Source organism: Oncorhynchus tshawytscha, linkage group LG02, assembly GCF_018296145.1.
Source record: "Oncorhynchus tshawytscha isolate Ot180627B linkage group LG02, Otsh_v2.0, whole genome shotgun sequence".
Lineage (NCBI taxonomy): Eukaryota > Metazoa > Chordata > Actinopteri > Salmoniformes > Salmonidae > Oncorhynchus > Oncorhynchus tshawytscha.
Genome location: NC_056430.1, coordinates 64,658,317 through 64,681,210, shown reverse-complemented (window position 1 = coordinate 64,681,210; position 22,894 = coordinate 64,658,317). Strand labels below are relative to the sequence as shown.

General features: G+C 43.7%; 1 protein-coding gene across 1 annotated transcript in view; it reads right to left on the bottom strand.

Moving 5' to 3' along the window:
- Nucleotides 1-22,894, bottom strand: part of LOC112245614 (regulatory-associated protein of mTOR-like) — a 184,045-nt gene that overhangs the window by 112,362 nt on the left and 48,789 nt on the right. The window contains 1 exon segment of the mRNA XM_042302607.1: nucleotides 2,384-2,542. Within this exon segment, the coding sequence (XP_042158541.1) occupies nucleotides 2,384-2,542 (159 nt within the window).

Sequence of the window (22,894 nt, the reverse complement as noted above, 5' to 3'; positions counted from 1 at the left end):
GGACAAACAGGATGGGGGTTATTAAACATTTTGGTAGACAACATTAGATACCATGTTATAGCCACCTACAAGCCAGCAAATAGAAATGTTCTGTACTACTAGCAATTATTTGTTCAAAATTAGTTTAAGATGTTGCCAGATCCTTCAATCCTCTTTCAATACTAACAATGAAAGAAAGGGGGGGGGTAACTGTACATCTGTGTCCCAATTCACTTTTTGGATTGGATGTGGGGAAGCAATGAAAGTCCTGGTGCTGTTTCTGACTACTGTACTGGGAGATACTCTGTGGTGGTGGTTTTAGGAGGTGGACCAGAGGGATCAATGGGGCCTTGGCACACCGTAGCAGAGAGTCGGCAGCAGGGCTAGTTTTATAGGACTCATCATTAAGGGTTACAAAGAGAGGAAGAGAAGAGGAAAGGAGGAGGCGCTCTGGGGTGTACTGGGCAGAGGCAGCGCCCAAACCAAGACAGGAGCCGTGTATCATTTAGAGTGGGTGTTCTTTGTGTGAGTTGTCCATAAAATAAATGTATTTCTGTAATAACTATTTTTGTTGTTGGTGCGGGGGTGTGTGTGGGATAACTTGTTTAAGACTAAAATCAGTGGAGCCAATGGACCTGTTCGTGTGTATTCAACGATTGGATATATATATATATACACACACACATATATACACACATACATATACACATATACACATACATATATACATATACACACACACAGTGCCTTGCGAAAGTATTCGCCCCCCTTGAACTTTGCGACCTTTTGCCACATTTCAGGCTTCAAACAAAGATATAAAACTGTATTTTTTTGTGAAGAATCAACAACAAGTGGGACACAATCATGAAGTGGAATGACATTTATTGGATATTTCAAACTTTTTTAACAAATCAAAAACTGAAAAATTGGGCGTGCAAAATTATTCAGCCCCTTTACTTTCAGTGCAGCAAACTCTCTCCAGATGTTCAGTGAGGATCTCTGAATGATCCAATGTTGACCTAAATGACTAATAATGATGAATACAATCCACCTGTGTGTCAATCAAGTCTCCGTATAAATGCACCTGCACTGTGATAGTCTCAGAGGTCCGTTAAAAGCGCAGAGAGCATCATGAAGAACAAGGAACACACCAGGCAGGTCCGAGATACTGTTGTGAAGAAGTTTAAAGCCGGATTTGGATACAAAAAGATTTCCCAAGCTTTAAACATCCCAAGGAGCACTGTGCAAGCGATAATATTGAAATGGAAGGAGTATCAGACCACTGCAAATCTACCAAGACCTGGCCGTCCCTCTAAACTTTCAGCTCATACAAGGAGAAGACTGATCAGAGACGCAGCCAAGAGGCCCATGATCACTCTGGATGAACTGCAGAGATCTACAGCTGAGGTGGGAGACTCTGTCCATAGGACAACAATCAGTCGTATATTGCACAAATCTGGTCTTTATGGAAGAGTGGCAAGAAGAAAGCCATTTCTTAAAGATATCCATAAAAAGTGTCGTTTAAAGTTTGCCACAAGCCACCTGGGAGACACACCAAACATGTGGAAGAAGGTGCTCTGGTCAGATGAAACCAAAATTGAACTTTTTGGCAACAATGCAAAACGTTATGTTTGGCGTAAAAGCAACACAGCTCATCACCCTGAACACACCATCCCCACTGTCAAACATGGTGGTGGCAGCATCATGGTTTGGGCCTGCTTTTCGTCAGCAGGGACAGGGAAGATGGTTAAAATTGATGGGAAGATGGATGGAGCCAAAACAGGACCATTCTGAAGAAAACCTGATGGAGTCTGCAAAAGACCTGAGACTGGGACGGAGATTTGTCTTCCAACAAGACAATGATCCAAAACATAAAGTAAAATCTACAATGGAATGGTTCAAAAATAAACATATCCAGGTGTTAGAATGGCCAAGTCAAAGTCCAGACCTGAATCCAATCGAGAATCTGTGGAAAGAACTGAAAACTGCTGTTCACAAATGCTCTCCATCCAACCTCACTGAGCTCGAGCTGTTTTGCAAGGAGGAATGGGAAAAAATGTCAGTCTCTCGATGTGCAAAACTGATAGAGACATACCTCAAGCGACTTACAGCTGTAAGCGCAGCAAAAGGTGGCGCTACAAAGTATTAACTTAAGGGGGCTGAATAATTTTGCACGCCCAATTTTTCAGTTTTTGATTTGTTAAAAAAGTTTGAAATATCCAATAAATGTCGTTCCACTTCATGATTGTGTCCCACTTGTTGTTGATTCTTCACAAAAAAATAGTTTTATATCTTTATGTTTGAAGCCTGAAATGTGGCAAAAGGTCGCAAAGTTCAAGGGGGCCGAATACTTTCGCAAGGCACTGTGTGTGTATATATATCTGCATGTGTGCGTTTCTCTCACCTTGTTGAAGACCCAGATCTCTCCGTTGACGGTGGGTCGGGGGACCCCGTGTCCATTGTAGTGGAAGAGGACACGCTCCTCCTTGGCATTGCGTCTCAAGGACGTACACAGCTTCTTCACCTCGTCTACGGTGGGGTCCAGACTCTGCTTGTAACGTGCCTGAGCGAGAGACAGAGAAACCGAGAGAAAGAGTGGAAGAGCATTAACATCATTTGATATTGTGTTCTGTTATTACGTTGCTACAACTACCTGCTCCTCATTTGATCTGACAACACGCATTCGATGAGAGGAGAGAGAGAAGGAAAGAGATGCATTTCAGTTTGAGAGTGTGGACAGACACATACACCATAGTTTAAAGTGTATCGATTAATAGACAGACGCGAGTGTAGAAATATGAAAAGGGGGTGAAACAAGAAGCAGGCCAAACACAGGTCTTTTCAATTCAACTCCCTCTTTCATTCATCATTAAACAACTTTGGAGAAACAGAGAGCATGTGGATTGACCGTCCTTACAGGCCAATGCCTAGAGGACTAGAAATAACTAGATACAACTGGATAGCGGTGCTGAAAGTAGGTTAGGGCTACGGTTGATGTCTTTTTTGTTGTTTGTGTCTATTTGAATAATATTTTTCTATGAGAAAGGAGGTGCATTTGCATCATTGCTATCCTACCTGGGGAGAATAGAATAGACTATGGTGTTTGCTGTAATAGGCTTCAGTGGCATATTTAAATAATGCTCCTGCTGCTTTTAATTAGTGAAACAGGCCTCGAGGTCATTTAACAATGAGAGCAGAGTGGGACAATGGCCTGCTGTGTGTGTACACGTCGTCATACAAATTTAGACGGTGTACATTGTATGATTCCCACGTGCGTACTAACAGTCAAACACAGGTTCTCTCAAACAAGACACACAATACATCGAAACGTCAGTCACCTGTCCGCATCCTGTATAATGGATCAAAGTGAGCAATAAGAAATCGTTTTTTTTTTTTTTTTTTTTTTTTTTTTTAGTGCTCCAACTATGTTTAACCTCAAGAGTCCTTTAGAAAAATTGTGGTAAGCCCTTCTCATAACCGCACAAAATTACATCAACCTAGAACGAACCCATCCCCATTCAACCTAGAACTAACCAGTTCCCATTCAACCTAGAACTAACCAGTTCCCATTCAACCTAGAACTAACCAGTTCCCATTCAACCTAGAACTAACCAGTTCCCATTCAACCTAGAACTAACCAGTTCCCATTCAACCTAGAACTAACCAGTTCCCATTCAACCTAGAACTAACCAGTTCCCATTCAACCTAGAACTAACCAGTTCCCATTCAACCTAGAATAAACCAGTTCCCATTCAACCTAGTATGAACCATACTAACTTTTTTAATCCATCAGTTCCCATTCAAGGACTTCAGCATTTAAGCCACACAATCATTAGAAACACCAAGCTAATTAGCAATGAACCAATCAGTCCAATATGTATTTGTATTCAACAACGTCATCCAGTCTCCTCATTCGGCTTCAGAACACAGTGAGCATGCCTTGAAAGCTAAAGTTGCTGATTGAGTTTGGTGCAATCAGATAGGACCGCAGTCTGAACACTGCCTGGCGGATAGACACTTTCAACGATCCAATGTTAGTCCTTATGAGATTAAGTGTTATCAGCAGCTGCTAATTGTGTTAGAGTTGGGATTTCACAAATGGGATGTACACTGAAATGTGAGTGGGGAGAGATGGGGCGGTAACTTGATCAGTTTAGGCTGACTAAACTTTCTTCAAGCGAGTGTGTTCGATGGAGAGAGAGAAAAGGAGAGGAAGAGGAGAGAGAAAGGAAAAAAGGAGAGAAAGTGAGCGTGAAAGCCAGTTTGTGTACATGTGACCATCACACACTTAAATGCGGTTCCCCATCGTTCCCTGAAGGGGGAGCCCTGGTACCCCACTGGGACTCTCCTTGCAGGTAAGTCAATACTCCCAGGAAGTCCTCCTCCCATCCTACATCTCTGCAGCTAGCTCCCAATGCCCAGCAGTGTCTGAGCAGTCCCATTGGCACGGAGCTGGGAATTTGACGTGCGTCTGCCCTTTCAGTTTCTGTCCGTCTCTGTTTAGTTGGCTCTATCGAGGTGTCCATGAATTGATCCATCACTCCTTACAAAAAAATCTGACTGACTCCATTGGTGCATGAAGTGGTTCTGTTGTTTCTGTCAATGTCAGGACAGATATGGTGCCTGGCGCACGTCAACCTGAACCGAGCTAAACCCTGCCCTGTCTGCTTCAAGGAACAGGTACCAGGGAAGGATACAGATAACCAAGAACACAAAAAGACACTCTTACATTCTCAGACATACTGATACCGTAAGCTACTCAAATACTTGCTCTCTCTCACACACACACACACACACACATACAGGCATAGCCTACACGGGCACACAGGAACACACACAGGCAGTCAGACACACACAAACATTTTCCACTGATGGTGGACCTGTGGGACTGGGGATAATCCCTGTACTAGAACAAGGAAAAGCACAGAGCGTAACCAACCTCTCATCCCCTGATCTGCTCCATAACAATAAGAGCATATGTCTCAAATGACACCCTATTCCCTATGTAGTGCACTACCTTTGACCAGAGCAAGCTCCAAAGTGGTGTGCGACATACAGAATAGGGTGCCATTTGGGACGGAACCAGAGTGAAGGGGGAAAAGCGCCACATCATTAACACACTAACCACACACCTTTCCTAAAGCCATTCTCAACACTGAGGGGTGCAGGATGGTAAGCCCACAGGGACATTAGAGACTAAACTCACTCTGATTACAAAGGAAAAGATGGATGGTATTACCAGCCTTGCATAAATGTTGTGTAACAAAAATACATGACACAGAGAAAGATGAGATTGAGAATGAGGAGATACAATCTGCCTATAGTAGTAAGCTTGTCACCAGTCTGATAGATTATCAGCTTTCAGTCTTTCTGGTAAAAAAAACTAACAGACTGAAGTTGCAGATCAAAAGCATGCATGCAAAATAAAATATGCAAAATCAAATTGTACTTGCATACTTTTTACAGATACATTTCTTTCTAAAAGCTCCAAAGAACAAGCAAGGATAGACAATGTCTGAAGACAGTTTGTATAGTTGACAGCAGCAGTGGCACCCCAACTTGTCGTCAATGAACGCAAATCTGTTGAGTGCTGTGCCGTTTCCTGTCATTGGGAAGAGCTATGTTAACATTTCAGCACAAATACTGGGATTGTTTGGCTGAGAAGGAGAACCACAAATCTAATAGGCAGAGCGAGGAAGAGAAAGAGTAAGAGAAATAGAGTCATTTCTCAAGCACTGTATCATCTTCCTGCTTTCAGATCAATACCGCTGAGGAGAAATGATGCCAATGGTTTGATGGTGCACGCACACACACACAATGAGCAGGCCTGTGTTTCTGATCACTTTCGTTGCATGTTCAAAAACACACACACACACCCTTTCATAGATCTGTCAGTGATGACGTGTGTCGGTGCGAAGTCAGCCAAGGGGCTCCTTTACTTTAGATCAATTGTCTTCTTCCAATTCACACCTCAGGAAATTGAAGAGACCCTTATGTTACTCCTGTTAATAGACACTCAGTCAGAAACATTCTAGTCACAGTAAAGGTTATAACCATGTAAAAAGCCATTCTATTTCTATAGAGGGTCCTGTCCTTGCCAGACTGAGTAACATGATGCAAGTGTCATGACAGAATCGTATCACCTTGTAAAATTATTTTAAAGAGATTCTCCGGAACTTCTGTATAATTTTTTTGCCAGTAGTTCTGAAAGTAGTGCTCACGAGCCAAAAGTGGCCCCTGAAAATTGCATCATATGTACAGATACATTTTGTGCGCAACTTTTTGCTCGCTCTCTTTTTGCTGTCTGTGTATCTTGCTAGCTGTCACTCAAATAGTGAAGGGTCTGAACCTCATTGGCTGGAACCCGAATTGCTAGCGCAGCACAGCTTTCAGTAAACAGTCACTTTCAAACTAGGGATTTCGTGTCTAATTGTGGTAAGACAATAGTTCTCTTCATAGATAATGCATGAATGAACTACACATTGGCACATCCAGTCCAAAGTGAGAGGTATAAAAATACTTTAGTCACCAAAGTTCTGGATCACGTCTTTAATCCAGAGTGAGCTGTAAATAGCGAGGGGGACTAGAATTGCTTTTTACAGTTTTTTTATTTTTATTAAAAGGAATCAGTTTTCCTTGTCATATCAGTCATTGCATCCCTTTAGAGAGCTATTAATAACTTGCAAGAAATGTCCAGATCAACCAACCCATGTCAGTTAACATTTTTAGTAAGGTTTTTTTAGCCCATAGATTGTTGTACCGTTGGAGTCACTCAAATATCACATTAATACAGACATGGCAACATGTATAGAATTGCAAGAAAATAAGCTTTAAACCTGTAGAATTCTCTCTCCAACAACAAGAGGGGTGTGAACAGTGTCATGAACAGTGCTTGTGCCCATTGAAATAGGCGTGGATCACTGGATGTTCCCCAATACTGGAGGGAGGCCTGAGTGAAAAGGTTTGGGAACCTCTGTATTAGACTATAATGTGTAAGAAGATTTTTTTATTTTTTTTATCATTCAACTGTTCATGAACCAGCGCAAGGCAAGCACTGAGTAATGACAGGTTTAGGATGACACAGATGACGCATCACTTCCTGGTCAGTATGGGTAAGTGGACAGACAGTTGATCATTGTTGTCAGATGCCCTGTGGGCTGTAATCTGCAGCTGCTCAGTCGTGTGTGTGTGTGTGTGTGTGTGTGTGTGTGTGCCACTCAGGATGAAAATGAACAATAACAGGTCACTAGGATCCACAGACATACCCTGCAGCCCTTTGAACTCAAGTCAATCTAGTGAGCAAACACTGGGCTTAGCCTGTAATGCATTTCAGACACAGGGCCCAATTCCCTAGAGTAAACACACAGGCAATTTGTGAGGGTCCATTTCTGTGTCAGTTGCAATGTGTAGTGGGAGAAGAAAGTTGAAAGTGTGTATAGTGTGTTGACCTCAAAATAATTGACATAATAAAATGATTGTTGTTTGTGTGGGTAGGTGTGGGATAGCATGTCTAAGCAGACTGATCCATTGTGGAGGCTGTGGGAATGGCACCACCCGTCACTAAGACATGTGCTACTGAAATTGTATATGGATATATTATGTAAGAGCAATGGTGGAACTCTAATACAAATGATACTATAACAAATTAGTTCCCCCGCGTTAGATAGCAGTCAGTGTCCGCGGTTCAGAAACACATCAGTGCGCTGTTGAATTGACGCCTTTTCCTAGACCATGTTGCTATGTGCATAATAGCAAAGTTAACCAGCATATTGCGGCAGAGTTAGATGAGCAAACAGCCCTTGCCTTAATTGTCTAAGAAAAGGGAGGAGAGGAAACCAACTTAATTAGCTCTATAAATCAATAGCCTAACTTTCATAAATAATCCAACCATCTACAGTACCAGTCAAAAACGTGGACACCTACTCATTCAAGGGTTTTTCTTTCCTTGTTCCCTTTTTTCCTACACAATTTCATGGTATCCAATTGGTTGTTACAGTCTTGTCTCATCGCTGCAACTCCCCTACAGACTCGGGAGAGGTGAAGGTCGAGAGCAGTGCGTCCTCAGAAACATGACACAGTCAAGCCCACCTGCTTCTTGACACAATGCCCGCCGAACCAATATGTCGGAGGAAACACAGTACACCTGGCGACCGTCTCAGCGTGTACACGCCCATCCCGCCACAAGAGTCACTAGAGCGCGATGGGACAAAAGACATCCCGGCCGGACAAACCCTACCCTAGCCCGGATGACGCTGGGCCAATTGTGCATCTCCCCGGCTGCGACAGAGCCTGGACTCGAACCAGGATCTCTAGTGGCACAGCTAGTACTGAGATGCAGTGCCTTAGACCACTACACCACTTAATGCGTGCTGTTTGTGCTGTTACAGACTGGGATGATCGGGAGCTGATGTAGTAGGGGTAGCCAGCAGAATGAGCTGTGGAAACCTCCGTCCACCAGTGGTGTGTGTCAGCCACAGGGGCCACAGGCCACCATGTAATCACCACATAACTCTGTTGGCAGCGTACATTATGCAGCTGGCACCGTTAGCACCACATAACTCTGCTGTTTTGCCGTGAAGGCCAGCATCACATAACTCTACCATGGCCACTGGGCTAAATACAACTAGACGCTACCATATATCTCTACCTTCGCCGTTGTATGCTATAAAGCTAGCACCTCAGGACCATGACGCTACAGCTAAGCCCTTTGGCATCACATAACTCTACCTCAGACACGAGGACACAAATAACCCATCAACATACCATAGCCAGCTCCAGTCTAAATACAGCTAGTTGGACCGGGAAGCCATTTGAGAATTTTGGTACATAGCTCCAGTGAACAGCTTCAGAACAGAGGTCCAGTAAAGCTCTCTCTTCATACGGGCTCAGCTGTCAGCTGCCCAATCCACCTCTTTTCTCTCGTTCTCCTCTAATCGTCTCTGATCCCAATTTCCAGCTACAGCCGCTGGAATTACAATGGAAATTGTTTGAGGAGTGGTTGGAGTGGCAGCAATGCAAGAGTCCATTCCTAAAGACAGAGTCTGACAGAGGCTTGGGGACTTCCGATGTGAGTTGGGGGATTGAAGTGGGAATTCTGTCCGGATACGCCAGGAAGAGAGAGGAGAAAAGCGGGGTGTGGTTATGGGAAGAAGAGAGTTGTGTTTCAGGGTTAAATGTAGAATGTGGGGCGAACAAGGGGGAATGAGGACACACACTGACACTAATCTGAGTGTGTGTAATTAATCCTCCTCCATTCGGAAATAGCCTCTAATGCAGGGGTCTACCGGACACACCTGTAGGTAGGTAGGTAGCTAGGTAGGTCGGTCGTGCACTCGCACCTCTTAGGTTATTTTTGTCACAAAGCGGATGTTTGTGGTAGAACCCCACCCCCTGGTTATGGTAAATGATGGGTCTTCAACATCCCAAGGGGTGTGATATGGGGTGTGATATGTGAGCCTGTAGAGGTATCCAGGTAAGGTGTCTCCTGGCTACTTCAGATCTTTCCATCTGATTTAGGGTCCATTGATCAGGTAATAAATATGTCTCATTCTGCTCCTCAGGGATCACTGGGTTATTATAAAAGGTACTGATCAATAAAGCCTCAAATGAGGGGAAGAGACCCTACAGGTTTTATAGCCCAGTGAGTGTTTACTGGAAAGGTATGTGTTTTCAGAAGTGTAGTTCTAGTGTGTGTCTGTGTACGTGTATGTCAATGAGTGAGTGCAGTGAATGGAAGAGAGCCAGTGGTTACCGTATTTTACTATATACACCGGTATTGACGCACGGGCCAGTTTGGGGTTTTACTTTACCTATAACAGTACTTCAAGGTTTGGTTTGTTAAATGTGTTAGGCCACTCCTCCGTGTGTAATGTCATTTTTTATCATTTACTCTGTTTGCTATTTGAGTCATCTCTCTCCTTTGACACATACCAAACCCTGTATCATGTCACTCAAGGAGAGCAGTTGCAGATGCAACAAGATGTTGATGACAACGAGGCGGCTTTCCACTTTGTTTCTTAATACAAATCCACAAGCGTTCTATATTTGTACTATTAGTTTGTGTATCTTACTGTCTGCAAACAGCTAGCTAGTTTTGCCCTTTCTTAGTAAGTTGTGATTCAAAGATATCAATGCTAATCGCTAGTTAGTTGGCTAGTTAGCTAGCTAAATGTACTGGGTCAGAGCAAATGTAGCTAGTTAATACAGCCTGCTACCAGTGCTGGTGAAGGCCTAGATCGGCATGTTGTTTGTGCAACGATATGTCATCAATCAGAGAGGAACAAGCAAAGCATGAATATTTTAGCTACATCGAAGATATATCAAGTAAGAGAAAACATTTTATTTTTTTATTTTACCCTCTTTTTCTCCCCAACTTCATGGTATCCAATTGTTAGTAGTTACTGTCTCATCGCTACAACTCACGCACCTGACGCGGGAGAGGTGAAGATCGAGAGCCATGCGTCCTCCGAAACACAACCCAACCAAGCCGCACTGTTTCTAAACACAGCGCACATCCAACCCGGAAGCCAGCCGTACCAATGTGTCAGAGGAAACACCGTACACCTAGCAGCCTGGTCAGCGTGCACAGCGCCTGGCTAGTGCCAGTGTGCGATGAGACAAGGATATCCCTGCCGGCCAAACCTTCCCTTACCCAGAGGACGCTAGGCCAATTGTGCGCCGCCCCATAGGTGTCCCGGTCACAGCCGGCTGCGACAGAGCCTGGGCTCGAATGCAGAGTCTCTGGTGGCACAGCTAGCACCGTGATGCAGTGCCTTAGACCACTGCACCACCCAGGAGGCCCGTAAGAGAAAACATTTAATGTAACATCTAATTAGAGTCCACTGAGAAACACTGACCAACACTTTGGTTCAAACCCTGTCACAATAACCCCTCTCTGGCTTTTTCATTTGCTGTAATGCTATATTCAAAGTGTCCAACATATTCCAAGTTTTGGTTGATATTGAATTGAACAGTATAAAACAAGTTCCCACACTAGGGTCATGCACTACTCAAAGCATATCATTAGTAAAAAATCTCAAATATCGTCAAAAACGTTAACAATATTGTGGCCATATCTCCCATCCCCATCAGTGACTAGCTATGAGCTAAATCAAATGTAACACCTCCACACTTCCAGCAACACGGTTAGGATTTCCTCCTAATGGAAGCGCACACATTCGTATGTGAGAGTGGAAGTGGTTGTTAAAGTGTTCTCTTCTCTAGAGTGTGTTTGAAGAGTTGGCTAAGTTGAGTGTGTACAGTGTTTGTTACGTTTGGCGCATGGGTCTGTGTGTGCTTGTGCGTCTACTGACTGGGGCGGCTAATGAAGGCACTGTGGAGTGTTGTCAGCAGTACAGCTGGCACCTCAACCTGAAGAACAGGGTTCTGGCCAAATCCCTGCTATACTTGTACACACACACACCCCTCTCTTATTTGCAGACAACATCTGACAAACAGCCAGCTGGTTCTACTACAGAATAGAATGCACATTACAATGCCATCAGCTTTTTTTCCTGCACCTAGTGAAGTGGGTGAGAGTGTGTATGCAGGTGTGCATGTGATAGAGTGCAATTATACTCAGTATGCACTTTGCAGTCTCAATGTAAGACACAGCCCCTAGGTGTGTAGTATAACCATCAGCAAATCCATATGAAATACTGGGTCAGGGGCGCTTAAATTATGCCTCTAATTGTAATGCCTAAAAACTGCTTAATGAATAGTGTGTGTGTCAGGTGAGCTCTGTGTACACCCAAGTGTGTGTCAATGACTGCATGTTCTACTCCCTTGCGCTAAACACACACGTCCACCCCCGCATCCCTTGGGCTAGCTGCATTGGTAAACGGCAGAGAGCATTCTCCTGCCCTTCCGCCCCATTCCAGGAAAAGCAGGAAAAGCCTGAATCTCCTAGAAGTGGTATCGACCCTGCTGATATTGAGACAGACATGGGACAGATATCTTGATTGACACCAAGGACAAAAGTTCTGTATGAGAGGCTAAACACACCAAATCAGATTTAATTCAATTCACAGGCATTACATCTAATTCAGAGAAACTAAAGATTGCATTATTACACTTAAGTTTCACGAGGTGCAAAAGACTAAGCTTAAAATAGCCGTGTAAGATGCTCTTGCCATGTGATGGGGACGGTGAGCAGGCAGACCTAATCACATTACAAGTTACAACACATTGCCACAGTGGTTCTGTTTTTAGGCCCTCGGTAAAATACACCATGACGGGATCATCTCGGTCTACATCTCACCAGCGTGTCCGCCTCTCGTGTGTGTACCTTTTCCTCTCCTCTATCTGCCCGCTCCCCCTCCCTCTCTGGGACATGGTGTCAGTGCTGCATGCTTCAGTAATATTTACCCAGTAATTCAGTCTGGGGCAGAGCGATTGTGTGTCTGGAAAAGAGGCCCTTAAGCTCAGCCTGCTGCCCTCAGACCTCCGAAATAGGGCCAGTACAGGGCAGGGTATGTATCATTCATTTCTCATCTACACACATGAAAATTATGCATGTAGAGTGGAGAGAAGGGATGGACAGAAAGCTAGTAAAAAGGTAGGAGTGGGTGAGAGACACTGGGTGGGGAGAGTAAGACAGGAGAGAAAACAGGAAGACCTGGTGAGAGAGAGGGGGAGCTGGCTCCAGAGGAAAGCAGATGCAGTCTAGGTGGTACAGGATGGAGGTATGAACCCTCTATTAAAGAAGACGTTGAGGAGACAGGTCAAGAAATAAACCAGTAACGGAAAATGGAAAGGTAGGCTCAACCTTCAGAGAAGGTCGGGTTTCAAAAACCAAAATGGTATTTCTGTTGCAAAGCAATGTTCAAAGCAAACCACTTGACCTTAACTTCCTATGTAACTAAATGAGATGCAATTCAAACCACTGCATGAATGGGTTAACTAGGCTAACAGATTAATATAATGTCAAAAGATTAAAGTAGGTTAAAGTAGGCTCAAGTGGACCTGGAGGAGGACCAAAGGACCAACTCAGTCTAACACTTAGGGATCCAATCTATACTGAAAAAAATATATAAAAACGCAACATGTAAAGCATTGGTCCCATCATTCACGAGCTGAAATAAAAGAACCCTGAAATTTTCCATATGCACAAAAATCTTCTCTCTCAAATTTTGTGCACAGATTTCTCCTTTGCCAAGATAATCAATCCACTTGATAGGTGTGGCATATCACGAAGCTGATTAAACAGCATGATCATTACACAGGTGCACCTAAAATATGCAGTTGTCACATAACTGAAGAGGCTGAAGAAATTCGGCTTGTCACCAAAAGCACTTACAAACTTCTACAGATGCACAATCGAGAGCATCCTGGCGGGCTGTATCACCGCCTGGTATGGCAACTGCACCGCCCTCAACCGTAAGGCTCTCCAGAGGGTAGTGAGGTCTGCACAACGCATCACCGGGGGCAAACTTCCTGCCCTCCAGGACACCTACACCACCCGATGCTACAGGAAGGCCATAAAGATCATCAAGGACATCAACCACCCGAGCCACTGCCTGTTCACCCCGCTGTCATCCAGAAGGCGAGGTCAGTACAGGTGCATCAAAGCTGGGACCGAGAGACTGAAAAACAGCTTCTATCTCAAGGCCATCAGACTGTTAAACAGCCACCACTAACATTGAGTGGCTACTGCCAACACAGTCAATGACAGTGACTCTACTCCAGCCACTTTAATAATGGGAATTGATGGGAAATGATGTAAATATATCACTAGCCACTTTAAACAATGCTACCTTATATAATGTTACTTACCCTACATTATTCATCTCATATGCATACGTTGATACTGTACTCTATATCATCGACTGCATCCTTATGTAATACATGTATCACTAGCCACTTTAACTATGCCACTTGGTTTACATACTCATCTCATATGTATATACTGTACTCGATATCATCTACTGTATCTTGCCTATGCTGCTCTGTACCATCACTCATTCATATATCCTTATGTACATATTCTTTATCCCCTTACACTGTGTATAAGACAGTAGTTTTTTTGGAATTGTTAGTTAGATTACTTGTTCGTTATTACTGCATTGTCGGAACTAGAAGCACAAGCATTTCGCTACACTCGCATTAACATCTGCTAACCATGTGTATGTGACAAATAAAATTTGATTTGATTTGATTTGACAGTTTTGAGGAGCGTGCAATTGGCATGCTGACTGCAGGAAAGTCCACCCTAGCTGTTGCCAGAGAATTGAATATAATTTCTCTACCAGAGAGAATTTTGCAGTACGTACAACCGGACTAAAACCGCAGACCACATCAACCCAGGACCATCACCATCTTCACCTGCGGGGTCGTCTGAGACCAGCCACCCGTTTTTCTGTCTGTAATAAAGCCCTTTTGTGGGGAAAACTCATTCTCATTGGCTGGGCCTTGCTCCCCACTGAGTCCCTGCCCAGTCATATATGAATTCCATAGATAATGTCCTTATGAATTCATTTCAATTGACTCATTTCCTTATATGAACTGTAAAATCGTAAATTGTTGCATGTTCCATTTATATTTTTGTTCAGTATATTCAAATGAAAACCACTGCATCATGATCAAGAATGGACTAACAAGGCTGAAGATGGCTCAATTGGACCATCCAGAAAGAGGGCCAAAGGGCCAACTACATACGGAGCAAAAGTGTCAACCACCTAATGGTCCGAATCCCTGTCATACCATGGACTGTACATAGGTTGCCTTCCTAACGATACGCGTGCTTAATACAGAGATAACCTACTCATCTATCCTGCCCCAGTAGCTATCGGTCTTTATTAGACTGGCTTTAGTCAGAGTGGCTGTGATTAATGGCATCCTCTCTACTAGGCTACCTAGCTTCAGAGAGAGAGAGGGGTAGTGTTCCAAATGGGAGCCTGTTCCCTTTCTAGTGCACTACTTTTGACCAGGGGTCATAGGGCTCTGGTCAAAAGTAGTGCACTTCATAGAGAATAGGTTGTCATTTGGGACACAGCGGGAGTAGACAAGCTCAACACCATCAGTCTGCCTCGCCGTCTCTTCCTCAGTCTCCCTGCATCTGTCCTTTCTTTCACCCTTCTGCTTTGTTCAGACTACAGGCTCAAATCACTTTTGTCCAAAAAGCAATTTACAAGTGACCAAATGGCATTCATGTGTGTTCAGACAGCAGTCATTTGCTGACTGACACGACTACCGCGAGGTGTTCAAGTAAAGACAGGTGTCTGTGCAGTGGTGTAGGCTGATTGGTGGTGGTGCTTCCCATCACTCAGAGGTTGAGCAGCTAGCTAAGGTGACAGTGCCTGCCATGGAAGTTTCCCAGTCACGTCAAAAGATGATCCACCTTTCAAAATGGGTCCTTTTTTGGCTAGCCACAAGTCAATAACCGAGCTAGCTGTTTAGCTTGTAGGCACACTAACCAATGCTTTAATAACCAATTAACAAGTTGGTTAGCTAGCATATTGTCAAATTTTCAGAGTAGCTAGCAAGACACAAATTATTCCAAATAACAGACAAATAAATAAATAAACACCTTATGGCAAAAAAAATCTAATTTGTCCGTTCAGACAAGTGGATGGCCAGGAATCTGATTTATATCTGATTTACAACCACCTAGAGAGGTGGTTTAAAATTGATTTGAAAATATGATTGTGCTTTTTGGCTGCTCAAACTACAGGAAAAATATCAGATGACGGATGAGTCACTTCAAACTGCCCAAGTGTGATCAAGGCTTTATACCTCTCCTCTTTCTCTCTGCCCCCACTCTTTCCCTTTCTTATTTCCCAGCACAGCAGGTAGTTTAAAAAGATCGTAACAGAGGTACAGAGGCAGTCTGCCAGAGCTTTAATTGTAACTGTCCTGTCAAGAGACACAGATGGTTAGTCAGTCCCCTTCAGACTGAATCGGATTCGTCCCAATGGTTTCTGTCACAGTTTGGTGGGAAGAAGGTGAGCACAGCCAGGTAAGAGGTGATGGGAACAGCCACACGTTCACACACAACTTCACCCAGTCTTCCCATGCTTCTACAATCTGCACAAAGACACTTACCACCCTCTGAAGCTGGTACCAGAGTACATCTCTGTAAGTGCAAAACCTGTGTGTGCAGAACCATTTTTATTTTGCCCACTTTCTTTTCTCGTTCTTCCCTACTTTTTCACACATACACCCCTTCCTCCCCCCCTCTCTCCATTCCCTTTCTCTCCATTTAAATCTCTGCTGATTAACTGAAGGGAAACTTCAGAGTATTGTGAGAATACTTAATTTAGAATGCAAGGCCTAGTTAGTGAACTGAAGATGGTCCTAAGAGGTCGACCTATGATTTTTCAATGCCGATACTGATTACTGGAGGACCAAAAAAGCCGACACCGATTAAATCAGACGATTTTTTTATTTTATTTATGACAATTACAACAATACTGAATTAACACTTATTTTATCTTAATATAATACATCAATAAAATCAATTTAGCCTCAAATAATTAAACATGTTCAATTTGGTTTAAATAATGCAAAAACAAAAAGTGTTGGAGAAGAAAGTAATATGTGCCAATATGTAATATGTGCCATGTAAAAATGTGTGCCATGTAAAAATGTGTGCCATGTAAAAAAAGCTAACGTTTAAGTTCCTTGCTCAGAACATTAGAACATATGAAAGTTGGTGGTTCCTTTTAACATGAGACTTCAATATTCCAAGGTAAGAGGTTTTAGGTTGTAGTTAATATAGTATTTATAGGACTATTTCTCTCTATACCATTTGTATTTCATATACCTTTGACTATTGGATGTTCTTATAGGCACTTTAGTATTGCCAGTGTAACAGTATAGCTGCCCTCCCTCTCCTCGCCCTTACCTGGGCTCGAACCAGGAACACATCGACAACAGCCACACTCAAAGCATAATTACCCATGGCTCCACAAAAGCCGCGGCCCTTGCAGCGCAAGGGGAATAACTACTCCAAACGGTATTAGCGCACACCCAGCTAACTAGCTAGCCATTTCACATTGGTTACACCAGCCATTAGGCTGATAGGCTTGAAGTCATAAACAGCACCGTTTTTGCGAAGAGCTGCTGGCAAAATGCACAAAAGTGCTGTTTGAATGAATGATTACGGGCCTGCTGCTGCTTGGTCAGACTGCTCTATCAAATCAGACTTAATTATAACATAATAACACACAGAAATACGAGCCTTTGGTCATTAATATGGTCGAATCCGGAAACTATCATTTCGAAAACAAAACGTTTATTATTTCAGTAAAATACAGAACCGTTCGGTATTTTATCTAACGGGTTACATTGTTCTTGTTATATTGCACAACCTTCAATGTTATGTCATAATTATGTAAAATTCTGGCAAATTAGTTCGCAATGAGCCAGGCAACCCAAACTGTTGCATATACCCTAACTCTGCGTGCAATGAACGCAAGAAAAATGACAATTTCATCTGGTTAATATTGCCTGCTAAACTGGATTAGTAGTTATAACTAGTGATTATGATTGAATTTTTTTTTTTAAGATAAGTTTAATGCTAGCTAGCAATTTACCTTGGCTTCTACTACATTCGCGTAACAGGCAGGCTCCTCGTGGAGTGCAATGGTTAGAGCGTTGGACTAGTTAACTGTAAGGTTGCAAGATTGAATCCCCGAGCTGACAAGGTGAAAATCTGTCTTTCTGCCCCTGAACGAGGCAGTTAACCCACCGTTCCTAGGCCGTCATTGAAAATAAGAATGTGTTCTTAACTGACTTGCCTAGTTAGATAAAAAGGTATTTAAATTCTCTTTTTTTTAAATAAATCGGAGTCCAAAAATACAGATTTCCGATTGTTATGAAAACTTGAAATCGGCCCTGATTAATCGGTCGACCTCTAGTCCTAAGATGCATGAAGTTTAATTAATATGACAAACTTGGGAGTCCAAGGAAAGGTCGCAAATTATCGAGTGCACTACCACAAACACCAAAAGAGATTTGAAAGCTCAGCTCATACAAAGTGATGTCCAGTCAGCCAGTACAGAAATGGCGTACTTCTCCTCCTCCTCCTCCTCCTCCCCACCCAGCTGCCCCTTGCTCTGTCCTGCCTATTGATTCACAATGCCAGCCCTGCTACGCCCCAGTCAGTGTCCTGAGCCCACCTCGGCAAGCACACACACCTCTCCTTTCCTCTTACATATGTGGCCACCGAAGCCTTCAGTGACAGGGGATTATGGTCAGCCACACACACCTCCGCCACGCTCCCACATATTGCCCTGTGTACGACGGCCACCGAAGCTTTCAGTGAGAAGGAACAAAACAATTCCCCGTCTGACCAGAGGATAGAAATATAACAGTTTGAGGAGACAGACTGAATCCTAAGCAGTGCGGCAACAGCGTGCTGATGTGTGAGATTATGTGAGAGTCCTGAACAAAGAGTGTATCCTCAGCGGTTTGTGCGTAAATCACACCTGCCACGTCAAACGTCGACGAGGGCTCTCAATTCTTTCACAGGACAGACACTCCCTCTAGTACTTTTATTACGACCCCACCGTGGGGTTTACTGGAGGGCTCAGATGGAATCTGGCTTTACGTTTTAATTAAAGCCCTGCTCTGCTCTGTGTGAAGCTTCCGAGAGGAGACCGAAGATGGAATGAGAAAGAAGAGGCTCTAATGATCAGCTATAAGGCCGCAGTCACATTTCCCGGTAGCAGTGAAAAGCAGATAATCCCGTGTGGCTCTCTCTCAACTACTAATTGTGTCACAGGCACACGGCATGGAAGGCAGTGAAAAGAGTGAGTAAAGTAGAGCACGAAAGCCTGACACACAGTACTCAGAATCTACCAATTCTGAGACCTGGGTCTGCGGGTTTCTAGTCTCTTTTGTCACTTATCGATGCACATCAACTGTTAGTCTGAAGAGTGTGTGAAGAATAGGATACATTGCAACTTCATTGTGAAACACGCACGGAGGCACGGATGGACACACACAGCTCCGCATAATAGACTGTGAGAAGGAGAGTCACGCTGCACCCAAGGGGCATGCTGCTGCAGAAGGAAGGATGCTGTAGCTAAGTAAACAGCTTTGAGGGCAGGCAGGCCCCAGACCTGAACCTCCTTAGGTCAGCCCTAACAAGGCCAGACGCTCACATCCCTACATTACAATAGGATCAGTCTTACCAGTGTGATCAAATACAGGGTGTTTTAAAACGCACATTTGAATCAAACAAACACACCGGGTGTTTCTCAAAATCCAAATTGGAGCACAGGAGGGTCGGCGTGAGTCCAAATAAAAGTTTGCGAAACAGAACACGGGGGGGAACTTGTAATGCGTACCCGAATGCACAGGAATATAAGAACGGCCATTTTATTTTATTTCTATCAATGATGGCCATTATCTTCACTGTAGCGAGTGAAAATACACATTTAGGAATTAAATGTTGCCTGTTCACATCTCAAATGTTGCCTGACTACCATATTTTAACTTGATACTTTAATAAATGCATGCCGTGTTCATTTTGGCATGTTTACCTGCCTACAATACCCACTGTAGTGCGCGTAGATCACAAGCCCATATTAAGTCAAGTGTTAACTGGCTAGCTACTGTTTATAGCTAGCTAGATACCCACAAAGAAGTGGCATTGCTGTACCTTGCATACCAGTAGTTTTAGGTCATTGTCTGGTTAGCTACGTTATTACAATGCATATATGCTGTATCTAGCTGATAGTTATGAAGCAAAACATGTTCTGTGTGTATATCTTGTTTCGTCTCTATTGTTGCCATTGTCCTGGCAGGAAGAAGGTTCAGTGAATTGGGAGGTGTAGCGTGAGGTAACACAGCAGGGGAAGTGCAAGTGCTTCTCAAATAGTGTGTGTGCGCTCCACTCTCATCCTCACAAGAACGTACTCAAGAGAACATCCTCGGGGGAATGCACTGGGAGCATGATTGTGTGGAGCACAGTAGTAATGCATATTGAAAAATGCCCACAGATCTCAATGACGCAATACACTTGTCAGTGGCAAAGAGAATGGCAAGGACAAGACTGGGTGGCAGGTAGCTTAACGTTGAAAAACACGGGGCCAGAAGCAGGTTGCTGGTTCAAATCCCTGAGGCAACTAGGTAAAAAGTATGTCGATGTACCCTTGAGAAAGGCACTTACATTCAACCTAATTGCTGCTGTCAGTGGCTCTGGATAAGAGCGTCGGCTAAATGAAGCAATAAAAGCTATTTCGACAGCTTAGATATCCTATACAAGAGGGTAGCTTTTTGTACTATTCAATATTCATTTCACAGAAATCTGTCAAACTGTCAGTTACAATGTCATCTTATGGCAATGAGCTGTAACTGAATTGTCAATACATAAAACCAGTGTCTTTCCGGCACTTTGGAATAAAGAGCACAGAAGTAAAGGCAGCGAAGTTACTACAAGCCCTGTGAGAAAGTGGCTTATTCAGACATCCACACGCCGAACCTTCAGACAGGAGACAAGGGACCATTAGCTAGGCGATGGACACACAAACACTAGGGATCCCTTAGCACAGAACTCCCCAAAGTCGCTAATTGGGGAGAGCAGAAAGGCCAAGGTCCCCAGGTTCAAAAGCAATCAAAGCACCTACTGGAAGAAGGAGCTGGTTGAGTGACAGATGTGTGAAGTAAGAGTGTGTGTGCACAAATTACCAAGTGCATGTGTCTGATGAAGACTGCTGATTGAGTAGTCGTGCAGAGGTATACCAAGCTATGCGTATGCCTCGTGCTCTTCACTTTGACAACCCAGAGCAGGAGAGTGTAGATGGATATTTAGGATTCGGTCACAGGATAATTGGAATATGACACTTAATATGCACTGGGAGCTCGTCTGAAAAACGGGGCATTCTAGAAGCTCTGTTCCTTGACAAAAGACAAGGGAATAGACTGATTCTCTACATTATCAGAACATCGAACAAAGAACAAGTGCACTGATCCAAGACCAAGGTTGTGCATTCTTGTACAGTAACAAAGACTGCAACATCTGGAGGGTAGAATACATGCCTCAAGTAATCGACGTCAACACAAACTACGTGGATAACTACAAATACCTAGGTGTCTGGCTAGACTTTAAACTCTCCTTCCAGACTCACATTAAGCTTCTCCAATCCAAAATTAAATCTAGAATCGGCTTCCTATTTCGCAACAAAGCTTCCTTCACTCCTGCTGCCAAACATACCCTCGTAAAACTGACCCTCCTACCAATCCTTGACTTCGGTGATGTCATCTATAAAATAGCCTCCAACACTCTACTCAGCAAACTGGATGTAGTCTACCACAGTGCCATCCGTTTTGCCACCAAAGCCCCATACACTACCCACCACTGCGACCTATACACTCCCGTTGGCTGACCCTCGCTTCATACTCGTCGCCAAACCCACTGGCTACAGGTTATCTACAAGTCTCTGCTAGGTAAAGTCCCCCCTTATCTCAGCTCACTGGTCACCATAGCAGCACCCACTCGTAACACACGCTCCAGCAGGAATATCTCACTGGTCACCCCAAAGCCAATTCCTCCTTTGGTCGCCTTTCCTTACAGTTCTCTGCTGCCACTGACTGGAACGAACTGCAAAAATCACTGAAGCTGGAGATTCCCATCTCCCTCACTAGCTTTAAGAACCAGCTGTCAGAGCAGCTCACAGATCACTGCACCTGTTCATAGCCCATCTGTCGAATTGCTATGCTTTATCTTGGCAAGGTCGCAGTTGCAAATGAGAACGTGTTCTAAACTAGCTTACCTGGTTAAATAAAGGTGACATTTTAAATTTAACTAAGACAAACGGTAAAACAGCTTGGCTCACACGTAACCCATGCAACTTTACAGATAGCCAATAAAGAGGCCTCGACTGAGCTGTTCTGGGCGCAACAGAAAAACCATCAGACCAGTCTAGACAAACTCTTTGTACAATGTAAACAGAAGCCTGGTCATTCAGCAGTACTGTAGCTTGACTGTAAAGCATCTTAGTTGTGCACCTCAATTAAATCTAGAATCTGCTTCCTATTTCGCAACAAAGCATCCTTCACTCATGCTGCCAAACATACCCTCGTAAAACTGACTATCCTACCGATCCTGGACTTCGGCGATGTCATTTACAAAATAGCCAACACTACTCAGCAAACTGGATGTAGTCCATCATAGTGCCATCTGCTGTAACCAAAACCCCATATACTACCCACCACTCTGACCTGTATGCTCTCATTGGCTGGCCCTCGCTACATTTGTCGCCAAACCCACTGGCTCCAGGCCATCTATAAGTCTTTGCTAGGTAAAGCCCCGCCTTGTGTCAGCTCACTGGTCACCATAGCAACACCCACCTGTAGCACTCCAGCAGGTATATTTCACTGGTCATCCCCAAATCCAACTCCTCCTTTAGCCGACTTTCCTTCCAGTTCTCTGCTGCCGAAGACTGGAACAAATTGCAAAAACCGCTGAAGCTGGTGACATCTCCCTCTCTAACTTTAAGCATCAGCTGTCAGAGCAGCTTACAGATCACTGTACCTGAACACAGCCCATCTGCAAATAGCACACCCAACTACCTCATCCCCATATTGTTATTTATCCTGTTGCTCTTTTGCACCCCAGTATCTACTTGCACATCATTTGCAGATCTATCACTCCAGTGTTAATGCTAAATAGTAATTATTTTGCCTCTATGGCCTATTTATTGCCTTACCTCCCTACTCTACATTTGCATGCATTGTACATAGGTTTTTTTATTGTGTTATTGACTATACGTTTGTTTATGTGTTACTGTTGTTTTTGCCGCACTGCTTTGCTTCGTCTTGGCCAGGTCACAGTGGTAAAATGAGAACTTGTTTTCAACTGGCCTACCTGGTTAAATAAAAGGTGGGAAAAAAATGTATTCAATAGCCCTTCAAACCATCCTTACATTTGACTTGATCCTTCTTGAATACTGAATGGACATCATGATGT